The sequence below is a fragment of the Pangasianodon hypophthalmus genome, chromosome 21 (assembly GCF_027358585.1).
Source record: "Pangasianodon hypophthalmus isolate fPanHyp1 chromosome 21, fPanHyp1.pri, whole genome shotgun sequence".
Taxonomy (NCBI): Eukaryota; Metazoa; Chordata; class Actinopteri; order Siluriformes; family Pangasiidae; genus Pangasianodon; species Pangasianodon hypophthalmus.
In genome coordinates this window covers 9,140,729-9,164,983 of record NC_069730.1, presented here as the reverse complement: position 1 = coordinate 9,164,983, position 24,255 = coordinate 9,140,729, and the positions used below count along the sequence as shown (strand labels likewise).

The following is a 24,255-nucleotide window of genomic DNA, read 5'->3' as shown; positions in this document are numbered from 1 at the left end:
CTTTTTTATGAAGCTCTTCTCCATGCAAAAACAAGTTGCATAAAACCTCCTGTACTGTATAATCTTATGCATTTTGACGTAAGTCTTTCATAAATTATCCAGCACTGCTTTGTAAAATATTTATGCAATGCTTATGAATGTTATAAAGATACTATGTAGGTACCCTTTAAATAAAATGTTAACAAAATGTTAAACCATAACACCCCCAGCATGTGTGCATTTTTGCCAGTAGGCAGGTGTCTACCTGTGGGTGCACATCTTCATGTGTCTGTGTTTGGTGTGTGTGGACATGTCTGCATGTGAGCTCGTGTCTGTACGCTCACCCATGTCTGTGGGGATGTACCTCTCTTCGTGAGCATGGGTGTCTGTTTTTCTGCTTGCACCTGCATGTGGCTGTCTGTGTGCGGGTATATGTGTCTGTGTACATGTGGGTATCTATGGGCGCCTGTATGTGTGTGAGTCTGTGTGTCTGCATGCATGTGTGTTCCAGCTTGTGTGTTAGGATTGGCAGAAATGCCTCAAAATACATCTTGTCCTTTCATTACACAAAAAAAAATGCCACAAGATGATTTTCATGCCTTATGAGGCCTAAATTAAATGCCAATAAGGTGCTTTTTGGTGCAGCAAAAATTGATAGGCATGGAAATAGTCATTACTCACATCTCAAAGTGATCTGTAATAACTTGGTCAAATAGATGTTAATCACACCTCAAGGTTTCAAGTAAAAAGTCCCAAATAGGTGTTAATCATGTCTCAAAGTAACACATAAAAATGTGTGAAGGGGGATCAAATAGACATGTGATATTACAACTATATGTAGTTTCAAAACTAAATTATCCTTGGAGCAAGACCTTACACTAACAGTTTATTTTTGTAACATTATTTTAAAAGTAATAAATTTATAGCAATTGTCTAAAATACATTATCAAATTACATCTTAATCCTATCCTAGTAATATACAGTCATGGGAAAAAGAAAGTATACCCTCCTTCAATTCTATGTTTTTATCTATCAGGGCATAAAAAACAATTATGTGGCCCTCACCAACTTCTATAAACGAATAAATAATCAAGTGACAACAAAGGTGAAAACAACAGATTTCAGTATGTAGTCATTTTTCCCAAAAAGTAAACCAACATTCAGAAACATATAGAAATGTATTGTGTGTTTTTTATTTAATTTATTTTTTCTATTATTTATTTATTTTGGACAGTGTATTTGTTTGTAGAAGTTGGTGAGGACCACACAATAGTTCTTTAGGCCCTGATACATAAAAACATAGAATTGAAGGAGGATGTACTTTCTTATTCCCAAGACTGTAAAATAAGATATATTGTATTTATAAATGTTATTTTTTTTGTATTCTATTTATTTTTATGTGCTATATAAGTATAAATGAATAACTGTTGGAAATGGATGCAAAACCTAATTTAGTGACACTTAATTTACTTGTGGCCTTTTTTTTTTTTTTTCCTCCTCTTTTTTTTCTCCTCCATGTGTATTAAAATAACAGAACATGGGATGTTTATGGCCTTTTGGGCGTTTGTGTGTGTCTGCCTGCATATGCACATTTGCATATATCTGTGTTCATATCTGCATGCAAGTGAGTTCATGCATGTGTCTCCAGCTATACTATACTGTACTACCTTGTTTCTTTGTTTTTTTGTTGCCCCCAGGTAAAAAAATGTATGAAAGTTATAAAGCCCAGTGGTTTCAAGTTGCTTATGAGCAGTCCTGATTACTCCTATATGTTTTATCAATGGCATGCAAACTGGCCACCTTTCATTTATCCATTTCTGCATATTCTGCTTCTGTGTCTGTTCAGTGTGCAATTCCGTACCACGCCCATGGACAACACAGGGGTTTCCCACATCTTAGAACACACGGTTCTGTGTGGCTCTCAGCGCTTCCCCTGCAGAGATCCATTCTTTAAAATGCTGAATCGCTCTCTCTCCACCTTTATGAATGCCTTCACAGGTACTGACTACCCTCAGTGTGTGTCCGAGTGTGTGTATGAAGTATCCTTACAAAAGTATTTTCGGAGATAATGTGGAGATAAGGTCAGAGACAGGTAGATAGCAAAGTTCTGGGCAGAGATAATGGAATTGCAGTAATCTAGACAGGAAGTGACCAAGGCATAAACAAGTACACTATATGGCCAAAAGTTTGTGGACACCTGACCATTACAGTCTTGATGCTTTTTGAACATCCCATTTCAGATTGAGTACCCTCTTTGCTGTTCCAATAACCTCCACTATCCTGGAAAGGCTTTTCAATAGATTTTGGAGTGTGGCTGTGGGGATTTGCCCATTCAGCCAAAAGAGCATTAGTGAGGTTGGGCAAGAAGGCCTTGTGTGCAGTCAACATTTCAGTTCATCCCAAAGATGTTCAGTGGGGTTGAGGTCAGGGCTCTGTGCAGGCCACTTGAGGTCTTGGATCTTGCTTTGTGCGCAAGGTCATTGCCATGCTGGAACATGGTTAGGCCTCTTCATTCCAGTGAAGGGAAATCTTAATGCTACAACATAAAAAGACATCCTAAGTATGCTTCCAACTTTGGGGCAAGAGTTTGGGGAAGACCCACATATGGGTGTAATGGTCAGGTGTCCACAAACTTTTGGCTATGTAGTGTATTTTCAGTACAAGTCTGAGTGACTGAGAAGTGAAGTCTGGAGATATTACTCGTGTGAAAACATCAATATGGTGTTCAAAGGTAAGGGTTGGATTTGGGTTTACTGGAAGAAGGGGGAATTGTTGTGTTAGAGGTGGTAAATTAGGGGAAAGATATCAATCATGCTGTGTTTGACTTGCCTTGTAAGTGGTAATTTGCATGTTTGACCGATGTCATTCAACTTCCTGCCTCCAGTCTTTTGCACCATTTCAGTTTTATTACCATTAAGTTTAATGTCCACCAGACAGGAGTAGTGATTAGGGGAAAGACCACTGACAGGGATTCTATGAAAATGTAAATGAGGATATTGTCTGCATATATAATGTTATGGTATCTCATAACCTCATACAGTCGGGTCCATAAGTATTTGGACAGTGACACAATTTTCGTAATGTTGCCTTTGTACACCACCACAGCGGATTTGAAATGAAGCAATCAGGGTGTGATTGAAGTGTAGAAGCTTTAATTCAAGAGGTTTAACAAAAATATTGCATTAACCGTTTAGGAATCAGCCATAATTGGAGTCCCTCCATTTTCACAGGCTCAAAAGTAGTTGTACTATTGACCAATAAGCAGTTTAATGGCCAGGTATGGCCCGTTTCCTTATTTCATGACAAATGAACGAGATAAAAGGTCTGGAGTTGATTCCAAGTGTTGAATTGGCATTATGGCAACTCTCAATATGCGGTCCAAAGAGGTGTCGAGGCAAGTGAAGGTGGTTTTTTTAGGCTGAAAAAAAACAAAACAGACCAATCAGAGAGATAGCAGAAACTTTAGGAGTGGCCAAATTAACGATTCGGTACATTCTTAAAAAGAAGGAATGCACTGGCAAGCTCAGCAACACCAAAAGGCCTGGAAGGCCATAGAAGACAACTAAAGTGGATGATTGGAAAATTCTTTCCTTGTTGAAGAAAAACCCCTTGACAACATCTAACCAAGTCAAGAAAACTCAGAAGGAGATAGGCATATCACTGTCAAAGTCTATAATCCAGAGACACCTTCATGAATGTAAATACAGAGGGTTTACCTCAAGATGCAGACCACTGGTAACACTCGAGCACAGAAATCCAGAGTAGACTTTGCTAGTAAACATCTAAAAAAGCCTGTTCAATTCTGGAACAAGATTCTTTGGATAGATGAAACCAAGATTAACTTGTAGCAGAATGATGAGAAGAGAAGAGTGTGCAAGTTAGCTGCGGTAAAGGCCTGGCAAAGCATCTCAAGGGAGGAGACTCAGCATTTGGTCCATGGGTTCCAGACCTCAGGCAGTCATTGACTGCAAAGGATTAGCATCAAAGTATTAAAAATAAAAAAGTTAGTTTGTCCAATTGCTTTAGAGCCTGTGAACATGGAGGGACTATGTATACAAATGGCTGTAATTGCTAAACGGTTAATGCAATATTTTTGTTAAACCTCCTTGAATTAAAGCTGAAAGTCTACACTTCAATAACATCTTGATTGCTTCATTTCAAATCCATTGTGGTGGTGTACAGAGGCAAAAATTACGAAAGTTGTGTCACTGTCCAAATACTTAGGGACCTGACTGTAAGTTGTTGTCTGTTGGTAAAGCAAGACATAAACTAGAATGCAATGCCTAAGATTCCAATGGGGAACATTGTCAATTAAAAGTGAATGGAAAATGATAACCAGAGTCAGCAGGAGAGATCATTAGTTATCTTAAGCAGTGCAGTTTTGGCATTGTAAAAGGAACTGAAACCAGATTTGAAGGGTTCAAGAGGAGATGGAGGTCAGATGTAGTTGTGGTTTAGCTGGGATGACACATTCAAAAACATAAAAAAAAAAATGGAAGATTGGCAATGGGACTGAAATTAGTCAGATTTGGTGGATCAAACTCTGGTAAACCTATTAACCATTAATCAGCAAAACATCGTTCAAAGTTAAAATCTCTATTTACGATAAACTATGTTTGATATTTAAAAGAGTGATTTATCATTTTAGGTGTGAGGACCATTTCTGAGTTGTACACATGAGTTGTCAGTAAAATATAAGCAATGTGAAAAAATAGGTTTACTTCTAGGTTTACTGGTTAATCACTGATTAGTTAAACTTGGATAACTCTCAAATGTATTTGACAAAATACCTAATTACAATATTCTAAATCCTTAAAACCCTATCAACTTATTTTCATAATTATCTTCTTACTGTTATAGAGTTTTATAGCTTTTAGTGTATGTGTGTGAGTTTGACATGTAGAGATAAAGAAAGAGACTAACTGCACTGTCCTCTACTCCCCAGCTAGTGACTATACAATGTACCCATTCTCCACTCAGAATGCCAAGGACTTCCAGAACCTTCTATCCGTCTACCTTGATGCTGTCTTCTTTCCCTGCTTGCGAGAGCTGGACTTCTGGTACAGAATTTATATACATACAAATATCACCTTCCATGTGGAATCATACTATTGATATATTTTACGGGTTGAACGACTACTAGTTTTTACTACTCAACCAGTAATTTAAAAAGAAGGTGACTAGTCTTCTTTTCCATACTTAAAAACATTCAGGACATTGCTAATTTTAATTTTATTTACTATTTAATTTTGATTTTAAATTTAATTTTATTTAACTACTTTTATTTGTGCAGCAAGAATTTGTCAAACCACACTTCAGTTAACAGCCACACACAGGCTACACTGTTATTGATGAAAGAAAATAAATTAGTGCAATAAATATACAAAATAAAATCTTTGTATCATGTTACACTGTTCAAGGATGTACCAGTTCTGAAAATGCAATTGTTTGGATGAGCTGGTGGCCCAGCTGAAATGATTGAAACAGAGAGCATGTGTGCGGCATGGAAGGTCCTTATAACTTAATGATGGATGTGATGTCAGCAGCAGCGTCTGGGAGGTTTTTATGCCAGGTTCAACTCCAGCCTCAGTAGCTTGAAAACGAGTCCATCATGTGGCATTGTGCGCTACTGATCTGACACTAAACGAGCTGAGTAGGATTGGATAGTGACGTGCATCCCGCTACACCAAAAGCATTCTTTCACACAGCTCCGCCACAGTGCAAGCATTTTTATCTAACTATTATTTAGCTTTAAAGGACAACAAAACTGTGGGAGGAATTCCGTACAGAGTGGGCAGGAGTGGGATTAAAAACCAGGCTTGCACGCACCTCTTCATATCATGAAAAGTGATATCAAAGTATTAACTGTCCATAAAGCAAAATGGAAAAAAAAAAAAAAAAGTCTTTCCCAGTCTTATGCAGTTGCATGTGGAATTGCCTTCATCAAGTTTAACAATTAAAATATATTTACCTGCTTTCTTTACCGTCTGCCTCACCGGTTTTTCGATCGCCCTAACTGATCGACATCCCCATAGCAACAGCTAGTGAATGTATTAGTCAACTAGTCTGTTCAACCCTGTGTTTGTGTATGTGTGACTCTGTGTCTGTGTTTTGCAGGCAGGAAGGCTGGCGTTTGGAGAATGAGCATCCTACAGACCCATCATCTTCAGTGATGTTTAAAGGAGTGGTTTTCAATGAGATGAAAGGAGCTTTTGTGAGCCAACCCACATGCTATTACCCCATCAATTACTTTTTATAGTTCTTTCTAAATTATGTGATTAATATTATAAAATGTGAAAGCTTTTTAATATAGTTTTCTAATATAAAACATACAGTACCCTCCCGAAATATTGGCATAAATGGTTGTGTAAACAATACATATTATAATTGAAATTTCCCCTCAAACAGTATGATTAACTATTTATCTTTGTTCTAACAAAAGCTAATTCCTATTCTAACAACTTTTTAAAATAACAGTATTTTAGAAATGGATATAAACACACACCCCTTTTGCTTTTTGTTTCATATAATTATACAAGGTGAAACCAAACCAGGTTGCAAACAAAAAAAAAAGATCAATTTCACTCTGGTTCAGATTAATAGGATTGACTCAGTTGATGCTTAGTTGATTAATGCGGTTGTCATATCAAAATTTTGGTCATGCACACCATTAGCATATCTGGTGACAAAAGGGGACTGCATACAAGGAAAAGCACCTGATGCTCAGTGTAAAATGTTGTTGCTTCTACTTGGGGGTTAACACATGGCCATAGATATTTCAAGAAGAAGATAAGCCAAACATACTTTCAAGTTAATACAAAAATGGTTAGAAAGACACCAAATTAGTGTTTTACAATGACCATCTCAGTCTCCGGATTGAAGCACTACTAATAACCTGTCGTCTGAATTGAAGTGCATAAGCACTTAAGAATATGATGTCACTTAAAATGTTCTGGATAGACGAGTGGACCAAGATACCTCAACATCCTGTTTAGATATTGTAGGAAGAGGATCAGTGGAGTTATTTTTTCCAGGCAGAAGTCTGAAAATATTAATTGTAAGAGTGCTGTTAGTTTGGAAACATCATGTGCAATGTTATTAAGTGTCCCCAATGTCTCAGTAGTTGGGGCTTTGGCCTTATTACTTACTATGTCATGTATTAAAGCATATGTTGAACCCTAGGTAGGTGTATCAAGGAATGCATACGCAGCAGGTCTCATTCAGAAAATAACAAAAAACACAAACGCGCACGTTTCTGCTTCCTCCCAGCTCAGCTCTTTCAAAATGCTCTCTCCTTTTCCTCTCCTCCTGCAACACACACAGTGAAAAGAACCATGTTAATTATCCACAGGTGCATGCTTATTCCTTGAATTACTCACTTACCCCTACTGCCCAACTGAGGCCTGGAAGCCATCTGGCCTACAGCCAACTCCTCCCCCAGCAAGAGAGAAAATCCGCCACAGCTATCTGCACCCCCAGCCTGTGGATCACCCTGAACCTAAATGGCTGAAGTGCCAGATACCAAAAAGTGATCCACACGTTGACATCCTTCATGTGGTGGACCACTGGAGCAGAATATGGTCTGAACAGAGGGTTAAGGCCTGTCCCAACAGATGTGAGGACTGCCCACTTCTCTGTTGTGCTATACAGTGGAGATCAAAATTATAGAACAATTTATGAACACTTGATTTTTTCAGGAATAATGTAATCTTCATTGCTCAACATTTGAAGGAATTTTTGTTGTGGCTATGCCATGCTAATAGAACAGTGTTTTACAAAATAACCAAGGCACTTCAACAAAAAACCTTTATTTTGTAGAAAACACAATGATCGAAATTAGAGAACAGCAATGACTGTAGCACGGAGAAAGATTACAACTAAAATTTCAAAAGGTTACAAGTCAACAATTATTAGGAATTGTACAGGCCCTTGCTTTGAATGACTTCAGCACATCTGCAGCCACAGGACGTCACTAGTCTCTCACACTGCTCTGGTGTGATTTTGGTCCACTCTTCTTCCAGTCTCTTCCACAGTTCGGTGACTGTAGTGGGTTTCTTGGCCATAACTTTGTCGCCAAGGATTTTCCAGAGGTTTTCTATTGGGTTTAGATTGGGCTGGCCATTTCATTATTTCAGTGTTTTCAGCTTCAAGGAACTGCTTTACCCATTTTGCTGTATGACAGGCAGCATTGGCTGATTGGGTGATGAACGCAGGGAAGGAACCGCATGTTGTTGAAGAAGAGTCTGATAAACATTTGCATTCACTCTGCCATGTAGCTGCATAAGAGGCCCAACTCCTGCTGCAGAAAACATCCCCCAAACCATACACTTACCCCTCCACCTTTCACTGACTACACACATTGGGACATCAGTCTGTCCCCAGTTTGACGACGAACATAATGTTTCCCATCTGACCCAAATAAATTAAACTTGCTTTCATCACTAAAGTAAACTTTGGACCAGTTCTCCTCTGTCCACACAACATGTTCCTCAACAAAGGTTAGTCTAGCCTTTTGATTCTTTCTGCTAATGAGAGATTTGGTCACTGCAGAGTGGGCTTTCAGTCCAAATTCTCTTAAACATCGAGAGACACTGTATGACAAGACAGATCCTTACTCTGTTCAGCTCTGAACTGGTGAGCAATCCCAGCAGCAGTGTTGAACCGATTGCCCATTGAGATTCTCCGCATTATCCTGTCCTCTCTTGCATTTGTCTTTCATGGACGACCAGGCTTCTTGGGGGACTTGAATGAGTTTGTGGTGATGTAAAGATAGAATATTCTAGAAATCACATATTTTGAATGACCAACTTCTCTTGCTATGGCTGAAAGGGTCATCCCTTTGGCCTTCATCTGGACAACCTGCTGCCAGAGGGTTTCAGTCACTTTAGAATGGCTCACCATCTTGCAAAGTCAGTGAAAACTGGAAACTTATGCTGCCAGTTAAATAGGGTTTGTCAGATAATTAAAGAAATTAGCACCAGGTGCCAGATTAACACCAATAACTGGTAGGTACACTATATTACCAAAAGTATTCAGTCACCTGCCTTGACTCACATATGAACTTAAGTGCCATCCCATTCCTAACCCATAGGGTTCAATATGATGTCGGTCCACCTTTTGCAGCTATTACGGCTTCAACTCTTCTGGGAAGGCTGTCCACAAGGTTGAGGAGTGTGTTTATAGGAATTTTTGACCATTCTTCCAAAAGCGCATTGGTGAGGTCACACACTGATGTTGGTCGAGAAGGCCTGGCTCTCAGTCTCCGCTCTAATTCATCCCAAAGGTGTTCTATCGGGTTCAGGTCAGGACTCTGTGCAGGCCAGTCAAGTTCATCCACACCAGACTCTGTCATCCATGTCTTTATGGACCTTGCTTTGTGCACTGGTGCACAGTCATGTTGGAAGAGGAAGGGGCCCGCTCCAAACTGTTCCCACAAGGTTGGGAGCATGGAATTGTCCAAAATGTTTTGGTATCCTGAAGCATTCAAAGTTCCTTTCACTGGAACTAAGGGGCCAAGCCCAACTCCTGAAAAACAACCCCACACCATAATTCCTCCTCCACCAAATTTCACATTCGGCACAATGCAGTCCGAAATGTACCGTTCTCCTGGCAACCTCCAAACCCAGACTCGTCCATCAGATTGCCAGATGGAAACGCGTGATTCATCACTCCAGAGAACGTGTCTCCACTGCTCTAGAGGCCAGTGGCAGCGTGCTTTACACCACTGCATCCGACGCTTTGCATTGCACTTGGTGATGTGTGGCTTGGATGCAGCTGCTCTGCCATGGAAACCCATTCCATGAAGCTCTCTGCGTACTGTACTTGGGCTAATCTGAAGGTCACATGAAGTTTGGAGCTCTGTAGCAATTGACTGTGAAGAAAGTCGACGACCTCTTTGCACTATGCGCTTCAGCATCCGCTGACCCCTCTCCGTCAGTTTACGTGGCCTACCACTTCGTGGCTGAGTTGCTGTTGTTCCCAAACTCTTCCATTTTGTTATGATAAAGCTGACAGTTGACTGTGGAATATTTAGGAGCGAGGAAATTTCACGACTGGATTTGTTGCACAGGTGGCATCCTATGACAGTTCCACGCTGGAATTCACTGAGCTCATGAGAGCGGCCCATTCTCTCACAAATGTTTGTAAAAACAGTCTGCATGCCTAAGTGCTTGATTTTATACACCTGTGGCCAGGCCAAGTGATTAGGACACCTGATTCTGATCATTTGGATGGGTGACCGAATACTTTTGGTAATATAGTGTATCTTAAAGTGTTCTCGAATTTTGATCAGCGTTCTTTTTCAAATCTCATTGAAGTTTTTTATTCTGTGCTTCAAAATATATGTAACTCATGAAATATGCTTAAAAAACTGCTCTTTTACTCCTGCTTAGATAATTACAAATAGGACTAAGCAGTGACCTTGAAATTTAGGAAATTGTAGTTTGTTCTCTAATTTTGATCTCCACTGTACCTGCTCTGAGAACTTGTGGCTGATGTAGAGCACTGTCTCTCCTCCCCCCTCCACCACCTGGGACAACACGGCCCCAGCCTCCAGCCCCTGTCCAACGGGTCAGTCTGTAAAACAAAGGGGAGAGAGATCTCAGGAGAATGTAAGAGTGGTCCACCAAAGCTGCAGCGTTCACCTGAGTAAAGGCCCGTTGCCTTGGCTCTGTCCGCATCCGATGCTTCCTTTTTAGTAATATCAGTCAGAGGGCTGGTGACATCCGACTAACTAGGCACAAACCTGTGATACCCAGATACCGTACTTCCACCCGCCCAATTGCACACTTCTTTGGGTTTTCTTTTGGTCCTGCCCGGCTCTAGGATCTCAGGGCAGCGTCACTGATACATGGCCGGGACTCCAAACAACCCGAAAGGGAGGGTGACAAATTGGTGTAACCCAAACAGAGTGGAGAAGACCATTTTTCTTGGGACATCGTAGTCAAAGTGATCTGCCAATATCCATTAGCGAGCCTCATCTAACCAATCAAGCAACTCATCAATGCGTGGCATTGGATATGCATCCAAAACATGTTGGAAAATTCTGTTTGCAACTTGGCAACCTTTGCACTTTAGGATGCAGAGAGGTGGTCTGCACATGGGACTGGAATGGATTGATCTGCATGTTTTAGATTCACCTCCTAGCTCCTTCCTCTCTCTCTCCTCCCTCTCCTCACAATTGCCACAGCACAACTGCCTCTCTCCATGGAGATTGTGGTGGTATATTTGCAGTGCCCTGCCTCTATGATTTCGCCTCACTTAGTTGACGTCTCCCGTGTGACCTCAAAGGGCTCTTGCCACTTTGCGAGTAATTTGGAGCTAGATGTGGGTAATATGACACTTGATCTCCTTGTGCAAATTCCCACAGCTAAGTGCCCCTATTATACAGCTGGGACTGTCGTTCTTGTGCCTGTAGCACATTTGCCTGTGTTAACTGACCCACAGTGCGGAGTTGTTCTTTCAGATCAAGAACGTACTGAATTTACTTTTTACTTTTTATTCTGTGAAGGTGCTTCCTCCAAATATTTTCTCCAGGATGCCGCAAGGCTTGCGCCCATACAGTAATTCAAATGAGGAGAACCCTGTGGAGTCTTGTGGGACCGCTTACACTGCAAATAATAGGAGTTTGAGCCACTTATCCCAATTCTGAGTGTCAACATGTACAAACTTAAAAAAAATATTCTTAAGCATCTGATTAAATCACTTGACCAGAGCTCTGGGCCCATGACACACTGACCATACACCCACAAGACGATGTGTGAGAAACAACATAGTGGCTTTCTGCTGCTAGATTTCCAGCCATAGCAACACTGCCTTGCAATGGAAAATACCTACTTTACCACCTCAAAAGGCCAATCATATCTTCTCCAATGCCATGGAAGAGCTTGAGAAATATACCAACCACTATTACTATTCCTAAATCAACATGAGCAAAGAAAAAGTCAGTGACAAAACCAAAGGCAAACACGCCACAACACCTATCTACGAGCATCCATCCAGCTCACCAAGAGAAGCCAAAGACCATCAATCAACACCATGCTCACATAGGTTAGTGACGTTTTACGCCCAGTCCCAGGACTTGATGCAAGACTTTCTCTGGTTTGAGAATTGAGCAGACAATTCCAGGCAATACATGAAAGCCTTGAGTTCAGTCAGGAGCAAGTCACAGCGCTAACAAAGGAAAATAAAACATTATACCTATCTGTAAACTTACGACACAGCTCTCATTAGTGACCAAAGAATATAAACAAATTAAAGAAACTATACTGGATTTACAAGCACGCAGCATGAGGAACATTATTGTTTTTTCTGGGATCCCAGAGCATCCATCCAAAGACCTTGAAAATATGACAAAATTAATGATCAGTAAACTAAAAATTCAACCGAAACATCAACAAATATCAAATTCCACCAAGTTCACTGCCTAGAAGGGAAAAACCCCAAAGTAAAGGACCATGACCCATCATCTCAAAAGTAGAATGGTATATACACAAGGAGCAAATCATGAGCAAAGGAAGAGAACTTTGAGGAACAGACTATGGAATTAACAGACTATGGAATTAAAATCAGTTTCATAAGAAGAGAAATGATAAAAGAAGGAATAAGAGCAGTTTTATCAATGGATACCTTTCACAGACAGACAGTTATACGTGATGCTGTGGTTATACTAGACTCTGTACTTGTCTCACACACAAACACACGCAAACATGCACAATTAACTCAGACAGTTATCTATCTACTTACACATCTATCTAATTGAGACATCCTTTATATAAGTGTCTATCTATCTTTCTATCAACCTTCTGAAAAAGAAAAGGGAAAGAGGGAAAAGGGAAAGAGGGAAAAGAGAAAGAAAAAATGAAAAAAGGGAAAGAAAAGAAGGCAAGAGGAAAAAGAAGAAAAAAAGGAGAAAAACACTCCCAATACTTTCCGGAAGTATTTATCTATCTCTATATCTACTTATCTATGATTTAGCTATCTTGACCTACCAATCTGCATTTCTTTTTATGAGGAAGAAAAGGAAAAAAGGTAGGGGTGGAAGAAAAATGGAGAAGAAGGAAAAAAGGGAAGAAAAGGGAAAGGGAAGAGGGAAAGAAAAAGGGAAAAAAAACCTTCTCTCTACTCACACATCTAATCATCTACCTATACAACTAGCTACTTCTCAGCCTTTATATAAATATCTATCTCGATATGTATCTACCTAATTATCTTCATAGACTTCTGTCTGTCTGTCTGTCTATCTATCTGTCTAACTACCTATATAACTACCTTTCTACATGTATACACCGATCAGCTATAACATTTAAAACCACCTGCCTAGTATTGTGTAGGTCCCCCCTGTGCTGCCAAAACAGCCATGACCAGTAGAGACATGGACTCCACAAGACCTCTGAAGGTGTGCTGTGGTATCTGGCACCAAGACGTTAGTAGCAGGTCCTTTAAGTCCTGTAAGTTGTGAGGTGTGGCCTCCATGGACTTGTTTGTCCAGCACGTTCCACAGATGCTCGATCGGATTTAGATCTGGGGAATTTGGAGGCCAAGTCAACACCTTGAACTCTTTCTCATGTTCTAGTCATTCCTGAAGAATTTTGCCAGTGTGGCTGGGTCATTAGGGAATACCATTGGTCAGCAGTATTAGGTAGGTGGTACGGTCTTATACTGTATGGCTAGCCCATCTGGTCCGATCCCACAGAAGAGCTACTGTAGCACAAATTGCTGAAAAAGTTAATGCTGGCTATGAAAGATGTCAGAACACACAGGCCATCGCAGCTTGCTGCATATGGGGCTGCGTAGCCGTAGACTGGTCAGAATGCCCATTACCAGTGATGTAAGTGTTCCCAGAACATATCCCATTGACGGTGGCACGGTGATGCCATGTATAGCTTTGTGGCCTCATACCTCCATAATGCCTAGTTTGATACTGAGCTTGAGTTACTGTCTGTGCAGAGTTTTGAATGTTCTCACCATGGTTTTGTGTGTGTTTGTTCGGCGGGGGGTTGGTTACCCCTTTGTGTTCTGGTTTCCGCCCACAATCCAAAAACGTGCAGATAGGCAGATAGGCTATGTGAAATTGCCCCTCAGTGAGTGTGTGAATGGACTGGTGTCCCATCCAGGGGGAATTTGCCTTGTGCACAGTGTTTGCGGTATAAGCTTGATTTCCAAAAGACAAAGCATCGGGAAACTCTTGTATTACTGCAGTGAATAGAGCTGGCTGGATATGCAACAAATCTAGGATCTGGAGCACATATTTTATATGCATATGCATATTTTATATGTATATGCATATTTTATATGTATATGCATAGTTGCATAGTTAAAAGCATGTGTAAACTCAACATGCAAACCATCTCACTGCCATGCACCAGTTTATACTTTCAGGGGTGAAGCTTGTTTTACTTCAATAGCTGTAATTCATTAAAGCTTTAATAGATTCCTCTGAAATTTAAAAGACATTGTCAGGACATGATTTTGAGGACATTCAACATTTATACATCTGTAAAGTCATCCAGTGTAACTAACCTGCTGCAATTCTATTATGTATTATTTTGATTCAGACTATTTAGAAATGTCTATTCTGTGGCTCCATCAAGTTGAAAATAGAGTGATGCACATGTACATGGTATTGTACATTCTGTAGTTAACAGTTCTAAAATGTATCTGTTGTCTCTCTCTCTCTCCCTCTGTCTGTGTGTGTGTGTGTAGTCGGATAATGAACGAGTGTACGCGCAGCACTTGCAGAATAAGTTGTTACCTGATCACACATACTCGGTGGTGTCAGGAGGAGAACCTCTCGCCATACCTGACCTCACATGGAAACAACTGAAATACTTTCATGCTATACACTACCATCCCAGCAATGCAAGGTGCACCCATACACATTCTCTAAAATCCCAGATATGTGAGGTGTAGTTTCATACATACTATATAGGCAATCAACCTCAGGTCTAAACACATGCACACCACGACCTCAGCAATTCATCAATATAAACACAACAACCAGTCAATAGTAATCTCACATACAGTGAACTCCAGAATTGTTGCACCAGAATTATATTTGATTAAGATGAGTTAAATAGGTCATGGTAAAAAGTGTGTGGTTAATCTCACGTGTGTGGTGAAATCTAATCAATTTCAAATTCAAGTTTTATTTGTCACACACACAGCCATACACAGTACGATGTGCAGTGAAATGCTTATTACGACTCTCCGTGACATAATGATAGAATCTACATAACCACAAGTCTAACTTTTAATTGAAGTAAGTTACTTGTAAGAAAATTTAAAAAACTCATCAAAACTATGTATTTAACAATGCTTTATCTCACAAATTCTTATGAACAAAATGTGACTGAAGCATTTATACTTTACTTTAAGTTCAATTAGGTGTTTAGGAATTCTTAAGATGTTATCCATGAGTTAAGAGATACAAATATGAGAGGAAACGGAGGCCAGATTCCCTTAGTTAACATATGGAAGATTATAGAATTCAATTCAATTCAATATTATTTGTATAGTGCTTTTAACAACAGACATTGTCACAAATCAGCTTTACAGAAATAAATACATTCAAATTATATTAAATCAAAATAAATTGTAAATGTGTGTATTTATCCCTGCTGAGCAAGCCAGAGGCAATGGTGGCAAGGAAAATATCCCTGACACGGAAGAAATGAGAGAGAAACCTTGAGAGGAACCAGACTCAAAAGGGAGCCCATCCTCATCTGGGTGACAACAGATAGTGCAGTCTATAACTGTGTACTACATGGACAAATAGTGCAATTGTGCAACCAGTAAATTCATTACAGTTTTCACATGAAGTCTGTTTTGTTGAACCTGTCCACTGATGGAGACTTGAGTGCAAAACTGCTCACAACAACCGCAGCCCCAAAGCCACTACAGCAGTTGCAGTCCCAAGCCGTCACAGTACAACTCCCCATATGAGATCCCCAAGCCATTTCGACAGCCCCCAAGCGGCACCATCCCCAGCAATCCCAATGATCTTCAGGCCACCCCCAGCACCAGTGAGCAAAATCCAACCGATGAGAACTCCAACCAGAAGTAGGTCTTCAGGATGGATCAAGCAGGTCTGGAGAGCAGAAGGGGTCAGGATTACTGGTATCTCAGGCGTAGTAAGTGTAGCTCAACAGAGAGAGAGAGAGAGAGAGAGAGAGAGAGAGATTGTTAGATAAGCTTTTGTCCCATAATGGTTAAGGACAATATCCTTTGTGTGTAGAGTACAAGCAGGGACTCCAGCAAGACTAGCTATGACAGAATAACTAAAAGGGAGAGCCAGAAGGTAACACAGACATGAGGGCACCCTAGGACATAAAGCTGCCAGACATTCCACCTTCAACAAACCCGAGTGAACGCGTGAGAGTGGGGGGGACAACAGCATCCAAACATCGCAGTTCACCAAAGCACTCTATGCCTGTGAACGCTCCAGAACTGCTCGTTTACCTAAGAAAAAACTATTCACAAAAGGCTTGACTAAACAGATACGTTTTCAGCCAAGACTTAAACACTGAGACTGTGTCTCAGCCCCGAACACTAATTGGAAGGCTGTTTGATAAATATGGGGCTTTGTAAGAGAAAGCTGTACCCCCTGCTGTAGCCTTCACTATTCAAGGTACCAACAAATAGCCTGTATCTTGTGATTGAAGTAGTGTGCCGGATCATACAAGACCAAAAGTTTGCTCAGGTACTGAGACGTGAGACCATTCAGTGCTTTATAGGTCAATAGTAGTATTTTATAATCAAGACAAAATTTTATTGGGAGCCAATGCAGTGTGGATAAGATAGGGGTGATGTGGTCATATCTTCTGGTTCTAGTAAGGACTCTCGCTGCTGCATCCTGGACTAACTGGAGCTTGTTTATGCACCTACTGGAACATCTAGACAGTAGGGCATTACAATAATCCAACCTAGAGGTAACAAAAGCATGAACTAATGTTTCTGCATCATGTAGTGACATCATATTTCTTATCTTAGCAATATTTCTGAGATGAAAGAAAGCTATCCTAGTAATATTATCTGCATGAGCTTCAAATGAAAGACTGGAGTCAATAATCACACCAAGGTCTTTTACTGCTGCACACGATGAAACAGAAAGGCTGTCCAGAGTTATTATGTAATCAAAAAGCTTACTTCTAGCTGCATGTGGTCCTAGTAAAAGTACTTCTGTCTTGTCAGAATTAAGTAAAAGAAAGTTAATAAGCATCCAGTGTCTGATGTCCTTTACACATTCCTCAACTTTATTAAGCTGGTGTCTGTCACCTGGCTTTGCTGAAATATACAATTGTGCGTCATCAGCATAACAGTGGAACCTAATACCATGTTTACAAATAATAATTAAAGGTAGCATATATAAAGAAAAAAGCAGTTGGCCTAAAACAGAACCTTGTGGAACACCAACCCTTAGTTTATTGTGTGTAGAGAAGTCACCATTTGCAGTACATCTACAAACTGATAAATATCAGTCAAATAAGACATGAGCCAGGAGAGGGCTGTTCCCTTAACGCCTACAACATTTTCTAGTCTATCAAGGAGAATAGCATGATCAATGGTATAAAAGCTGCACTAAGGTCAAGCATTATATATGTAGGTATGCACATAACAGCTGTGCTACAACCTTTTCTAGGATCTTGGTGATAAAGGCTTCCCTCTAGGTAAGGGCTCTAGTATACAAGTTTATGATTTTGATAAGGAAATTAGTGAAATTAGTTTGGTCTCTCGAAGGGGAGTAAAACATTCTAATTGTTGATATTGTTATATTACTATACACAGGGTTAGTTATAAAACTGTCTGGTTTTAAATTAATAGTCTCAATGTTTTGCCTGATTAGGGTGGAGAGATACATTGATCTAGCAGCACTAAAAGCTTTTCTATAGCTCAGAAGGCTCTTCTTCCACGCTGTTTGAAATACTACCAATTTAGTTTGACGCCATTTACATTCTGATTTTTGAGTGGTCTGTTTTAAGGTGCGTGTGTGATCATTTTACCAGACTGCTAGCTTTTTCTCTCTAATTATTTTTCGTATAAGTGGAGCTACCTTATCTAGCATGTAGTGGAATGTTGATTCTAAGCATTCAGTTGCCTGGTCAAGTTCTTTCTTGATCAGAAGGTGATCCAATTATGGTTGTTAACTCTGATAAAACTCTGTGCATTTGCTGACGTGAATGTACGTTTGACACAGTAGCATGGCAAGGTGCATATATTATGATTAAGACACATTTTAAATGAGATGAAATAATGATCTGAGATAGCTTCAGACAGTGGAAATGTGACCATATTTTCTATATCTAATCCAAATGTTAGCATTAAGTCAAGAGTGTGACCAACACTGAGTGGGTCCTATTACATTCTCATTAACCCCTACTGAATCTAGAATGAAACAACCATGTTAGAAAAAACCACAAGGGAATTTAGAATATGGCCCTGGGGTCCGTAAATAATAATTAGCAGAATCATCTGGGTAGTCTTATTTTTGGCTATGTGTGTTATTTTAGTATAAAGAACTTCAAACACGTTGAATTTATAACTGGGTTTTTGTGTGACGCCTAGATTATCATTATAAATATCCGCGACACGTCCTCCTCTGCCAGTTCCTCCACCTCCTCCTCGGTCTTGACTCTGGATTGTCACTGATTAATTAGGCCTGTTCTGAGACTAAGTGCTATGCTACAAGAAATGCGAGCAGCACCTTTCCGAGTGGGATGGATACCATCCTGCCCTAACAGGCCAGCCTTGCCCTCAAAACTACTCCAATTATCTATAAAGCCCATATTTTTTTTGGAGCACCACTTAGACATCTAGCAGTTCAGTGACCATAACCTGCTGTAAGCTACATCGCCACACTGCATTGGGATGGGGCCAGAGCATATTACTGCATCACCTTCGCTAATTTACACACCTCTACAATGTTACTCTTAGTAACCTCATACTGACGAAGGCATATATCATCAACTCCTACATGAATTATTTTTGCCTAAGACCCTAAGATTACCTGCTATGTTTGGTGACCTGGCTCCCAGTATACACCTAACTAAAGCTGCTGGTGCCGCTAAAGGCCTCTCTAATTTCACGTACCTCACTGAGGAGAGCAAACCTGTTAGACATGGGAAGTGGAGAGGAGTGGCGCTCCCGTGGGTGAGCTTTAGTGTTAGCCTTGGCTTTCCACTGAGTCGTCACCCATTTGCCCCGCTGTGAGGGCTCTAATGCTGGAGTTGGGGATTGCTAACTCCTCCTAAGGCTTTCCAAACTTACCAGACTTTCCCCTGTAGAAACTATGGTGCTCCCACTCTCACTAGCCCACTCTAGAGTCTGGATGCACACCTCTAATGCTGCAGTCTTCTCTGTCAGAGATCTAACTGATACACACTTAGCACAAATAAAGCTATTACTCACAATGGAGGAAGAATGACTAAACATCCTGCACTCAACACAAGAACAAGCTGAATGTTTGACATGTTATTTAACGTCAAAGATTAGTTGATATCGCTGTCTTTAAACAAAAAACAAAAGCGTTCTTTGAAAAAATGAAAATACAGCAGAAAGGGAAAGTGAAAAATACAGCAGATGAAAACAATAATGCAAAATTATTGTTAAAAAGGAAAGAAACACTATAGTTTAAATGCTGTCACAGGCAAGAAGCTCCCCTAGAATACACAAAAGAATTGAGAAAAATGTGTTGATCTTCATAAATCAAGTAATGACTATAGAAAATATCTACATGCCTGAAAATACTGATATCTAATGACAAGGCTTCTTAAGGTTAAGAAGTCTGAAACAACCAGAGCTGTAATGAACCTGTCTGGAAAAGGACACAAACTTTTTCCCCCACATACAGTGAGGAGATGGGTGTTTAGAGAAGCAAAGATTTCTCCAAGGACCACAGGAGAGTTGCAAAAGATGGCAGCATTTTGGGCTCACAAAGTCTCCAAATTTCAATTAGATGATACCGCCATGCCAACAAACTACTTGAAAGGTGTTCCAGAAGGCAGCCTTTTCTTTCATCTAACCACAAACATAAGCACCTGGAGGTTGCTGGACACTATTAGAACTGTTACTGCAACTGGGTTCTATGATCAGTATGGTCAGATGAGACAAATAGGGAGCATTTTTGGAACAAACACCTAAGGATTTGGTATAAAAACAAGAATGGAAAGTGATCCTAGTGATCCTAATCCTCACTGTTAAGTATTGTGTATGATCTGTGATAATGTGGAACAGCTTTTGTTTCTCCAAAGGCCCTGAAAACCTTGTTAGGATGTATGGCATTAAATGCCAGTAGATTTTATATGAAAATATGTCTCATTCCACCAAGAAACTACAACTAGGTCATGGTTGGATCTTCTAGCAGGACAATGATTCAAACATATGCCCAAATTTAGTGACCACAGATTCAAGCTTTTTAAATGGTCATCTCTGTCCCCTGACCAAAACCTGTGAGGTGAAGAGTCCACAAGAGAGGACCTAAGTGTCTGATCTGGAGTGAATCTGTATTGAGGAGTCTGATCAGATTTCTGGTTCTGTATGTACATATGAATGTATGTGTGTGTATATACATACATACATACATAGATACATTATATATATAATATGTACACACGCAAACAGTTTTTCAAGTGATCAGAAATGTTACTGACAGATGTTTCTTGTTGCCCAGGTGTGCCCTGTTAGATTGATTGTTTAAACAATTAATAGCCCTGAATATCGGTCTCCTCTTTGTTTGAGCCCTGGGTAGTCCAGAAAAAGAAAGAAACCACTGGTGTACTAACAGCTAGACATTAAACAAGTCAGACAAGGAAAAGAACAGCAGTTGATCACAGAAACATTGTGAGAACTGTGAAAAACCCCAAAAAAATAGTCAGCAGCATCACCAAAAACCACAGGGCAGGGATGAAGGTATCACAATCCACTGTTTGAAGAAGATTTCAAGAACAGAAATATAGAGCCCATACCACAAGATGCAAACCTCTCATCAGCAGTAGGAATCAGAACGCCAGATTGGAATTCACAATGAAATGCAGGGATGAGCCACAAAAGTTCTGAAACCAAGATTAACCTCTACCAAAGTGATAGAAAGGCCAAAGTGTAAACAAAGAAAAGATCTGCTCATGATCCGAAACAGACATGCTCATCAGTCAAGCACAGTGGAGGTAGTGTCATGGCTTGGGCTTGCATGGCTGCTTCTGGAACAGGCTCACTAATCTTTATTGATGATGTAACTCATGATGGTAGCAGCAGAATTAATTCAGAAGACTACAGAAACGTTATGTTTGCCAATTTACAGAGAAATCTAATCGGGAGGAACTTCTTCATGCAACAAGACAATTACTCAAAACACACTACCAACACAACAAAGGACTTCATCTGGGGAAAAAGTGGAAGGTTTTAGACTGGGCAACTCAACTGGCCTTGTTGTTCCAATACTTTCAGAGGGATCTCTGTGTTCTGCTAATGCACATACACCCACTACTAACTCTATCATCATGGCTTTGCTAACGTTCTGTTTTTGTTTAACAGATTTTTGACCTATGGTGACATGCCGTTAGAGCAGCATCTGAAGCAGATACAGGAGGAGGCTTTGTGCAAGTTTCAGAGAACAGAAACAAACACTGCAGTACCAGCACAGAGCCGATGGGACAAGCCAGTTAGTCAGACTCACAGACACGCGCACACACACACCTACAGAAATAGTCAACTTAGAAAGAAAGCAGTATCGCACTGACACATGAAGTACATGATGAAGGAATTAATTTGGCTCGTTTGTTTAGAGGGAAGCTCATGTGACCTGCAGTCCTGATACATTGGCTCCAGATTCAGCTAAACAGAACACACTGTGTGTCAGCTACCTGCTGGGCGAGTAAGTGTACAAACACACACACACATGCACACACAATTAATTATACTTACTGAGGAAGATAGTATTTCCTCTTGCATTTGCTTGTATTGGTTGTTTTAAAAAAAGTTTCTATGTTACTGATTACTCTCGGTGTGGGTGTTATCTACAGCATCACAGACACGTTTGAGGCTTTCACTCTGAGTTTTCTCTCTTCCTTGATGATCTCTGGTCCGAACTCGCCATTTTACAAAACGCTGATTGAACCCAAGATTGGCACTGACTTCTCTTCTGTTGTTGGGTAAACACCCACTCAATATCCATTTCTGGTCATTTCTGATCATTTCTGATAATATATAACAGAGTGTAGTGTTCTGTCAATTAGAATTTCTGAAGTTTTATGCACAGGTATACTGGTGTGCATCTATTGTAAATGTATTACACAGGTATGATGGCAGTACCAGGGAAGCTTCGTTTAGCATTGGCTTGCAGGGCATGGCAGAAGAGGACATGGAGAATGTCAAACAGATCATTAGCCAAACCATCGATGACATCATAGAGTAAGCACAGAGTAAAAGTGTTTTGAATATATCTGTTTTTTGCAGCTAAACACAGAGAGACAAACCATGAGCACACTGTTACTCTGCACAGTGAAGATGATGCTGAGGAGGGCAAAAACTACTTCAAACATTTTTGGGCTTTTCAGGTTTCCATATCAACAACCTACACCAACCATCTGTTAAGATGGGTCCAATGAAATAACAGTGGCAATGTCACTGTCAAATATCATTGACCATATTCATTGTCAAATGTGTTTGCAAGTTATGGATGAACCTTCCTGCTATCAAGAATGTGAGAAACAAGTTTTGGTATTCACATGATGTGACCCAAATTTTGTGGTGATTAGATAAAATTTGTAGAAGTACACTATGCCTTAGAGCTTGCATGTCCATGTGTGCATTCATGCTGAGCTTGTGAAATACATGGCTACGTCTCCGGGTGTGAAACAGGAGAATAGCGTCAGACCAGAGGTGTGAGCTTTCTCTTTGCAGCCACAGTGAAGGCCCACAGGTCTTTTTGAGATTTTACCAATGTGACATATCTGGTGTTACGTACTTCAGGTAACTGTAAAAGTACTGTAAAATAAGTTTGTCAACTGCTTACTAAATATAGTGCTTACAACCTGTTTATTTATCATGTAACCTTGTCTTGACTTCCCAGACACATGCTAGAATTGAAAAGTAACTTACAGCAGCTTTATGCTAGTGTGACAGTTTATGCTTGCGAGCAAGTTTTATGACTCTCTTGGTCTGTTAGTGTAAATAGTAATATGTTTTAGTCTTAATTGTTTGGTTGTTAATGGTTGCAGGGCTGGGTTTGAAGAGGAGCGGATTGAGGCATTACTGCATAAGATAGAGATTCAGACGAAACACCAGTCTACCAACTTTGGCCTGGCCCTTGCCTCAGTGAGTGACGCGCACCCAAGTATGGTGTGATGAAATATCACACACACACACACAGTCAAGTCCATAAGTATTTGGACAGTGACACAATTTTTGTAATTTTGCCTCTGTACACCATCCCACAATGGATTTGAAATGAAGCAATTCAAAAATAAAGATGTGATTGAAGTGTAGACTTTCAGCTTCAAGGGTGTTTAACCAAAATATTGCACTAACCGGTTAGGAATTACTGCCATTTTTTACTCAGTCCCTCCATTTTCACACGCAGCAATTGGACAAATGAACATAATCATAAATATTAGGATTATTTTTAATCCTTTGTAATCAATAACCGCCTGAAATCTGGAACCCATGGACAGAATGCTGAGTTTCCTCCCTTGAGATGCTATGCCAAGCCTTTGCTGCAAGTGCCTTCAGTTGCTAATTGTTTGTGGGGCTTTCTGCCTTCAGTTTTGTGTTCAGTAAGTGAAAAGCATGTTCAATTGGGTTGTGGTCAGGTGACTGACTTGGTCATTTAAGAAGATTCCATTTACAAGCTCTTGGGTTGCTTTCATGGTACGTTTTGGGTTATTATCCATCTGTACTGTGAAGCGCTATCAGTTTGCACCATTTGACTGAATCTGAGCAGAAAGTAGTTCTGTACACTTCAGAATTCATCCTGCTACTTCTGTCAGCAGTCACATCATCAATAAACACCAGTAACCCAGTTCCATTGGCAACCATACATGCCTATGCCATAACACTGCCTCCACATGTTTGACAGATAAGGTGGTATGCTTTGGATCATGAGCCCTTCCTTTTCTTCTCCATTCTCTTCTCTTCCCATCATTCTGGTTCAAGTTAATCTTGCATCAGAACTGGTCAGGCTTTTTTTATTTTTATTTATTTATTTGTTTTTTTATAGAGTTTTTTTTTTTTTTAGCAAAGTCTAATCTGGCCTTGCTGTTCTTGAGTGTTACCTGTGGTTTGTAT

At 40.1% G+C, this 24,255-nt stretch overlaps 1 protein-coding gene across 4 annotated transcripts in view; it reads left to right on the top strand.

Annotated features, from left to right (window-relative positions):
* The window catches only part of pitrm1 (pitrilysin metallopeptidase 1), a 49,693-nt gene that overhangs the window by 5,520 nt on the left and 19,918 nt on the right, over window positions 1-24,255 (top strand). For all 4 annotated transcript variants that reach the window (XR_004580311.2, XM_034314656.2, XM_034314655.2 and 1 more), the window contains exons 4-12: window positions 1,826-1,977; window positions 4,925-5,039; window positions 6,097-6,193; window positions 14,683-14,843; window positions 21,505-21,631; window positions 21,756-21,844; window positions 21,993-22,121; window positions 22,267-22,380; window positions 23,190-23,286. Coding sequence is in view for 3 of the 4 variants with exons in the window: in XM_034314656.2 (XP_034170547.2) it covers window positions 1,826-1,977; window positions 4,925-5,039; window positions 6,097-6,193; window positions 14,683-14,843; window positions 21,505-21,631; window positions 21,756-21,844; window positions 21,993-22,121; window positions 22,267-22,380; window positions 23,190-23,286 (1,081 nt within the window). In the remaining variant the exon portion in view is untranslated. The remainder of the gene's footprint in view (window positions 1-1,825; window positions 1,978-4,924; window positions 5,040-6,096; window positions 6,194-14,682; window positions 14,844-21,504; window positions 21,632-21,755; window positions 21,845-21,992; window positions 22,122-22,266; window positions 22,381-23,189; window positions 23,287-24,255) is intronic.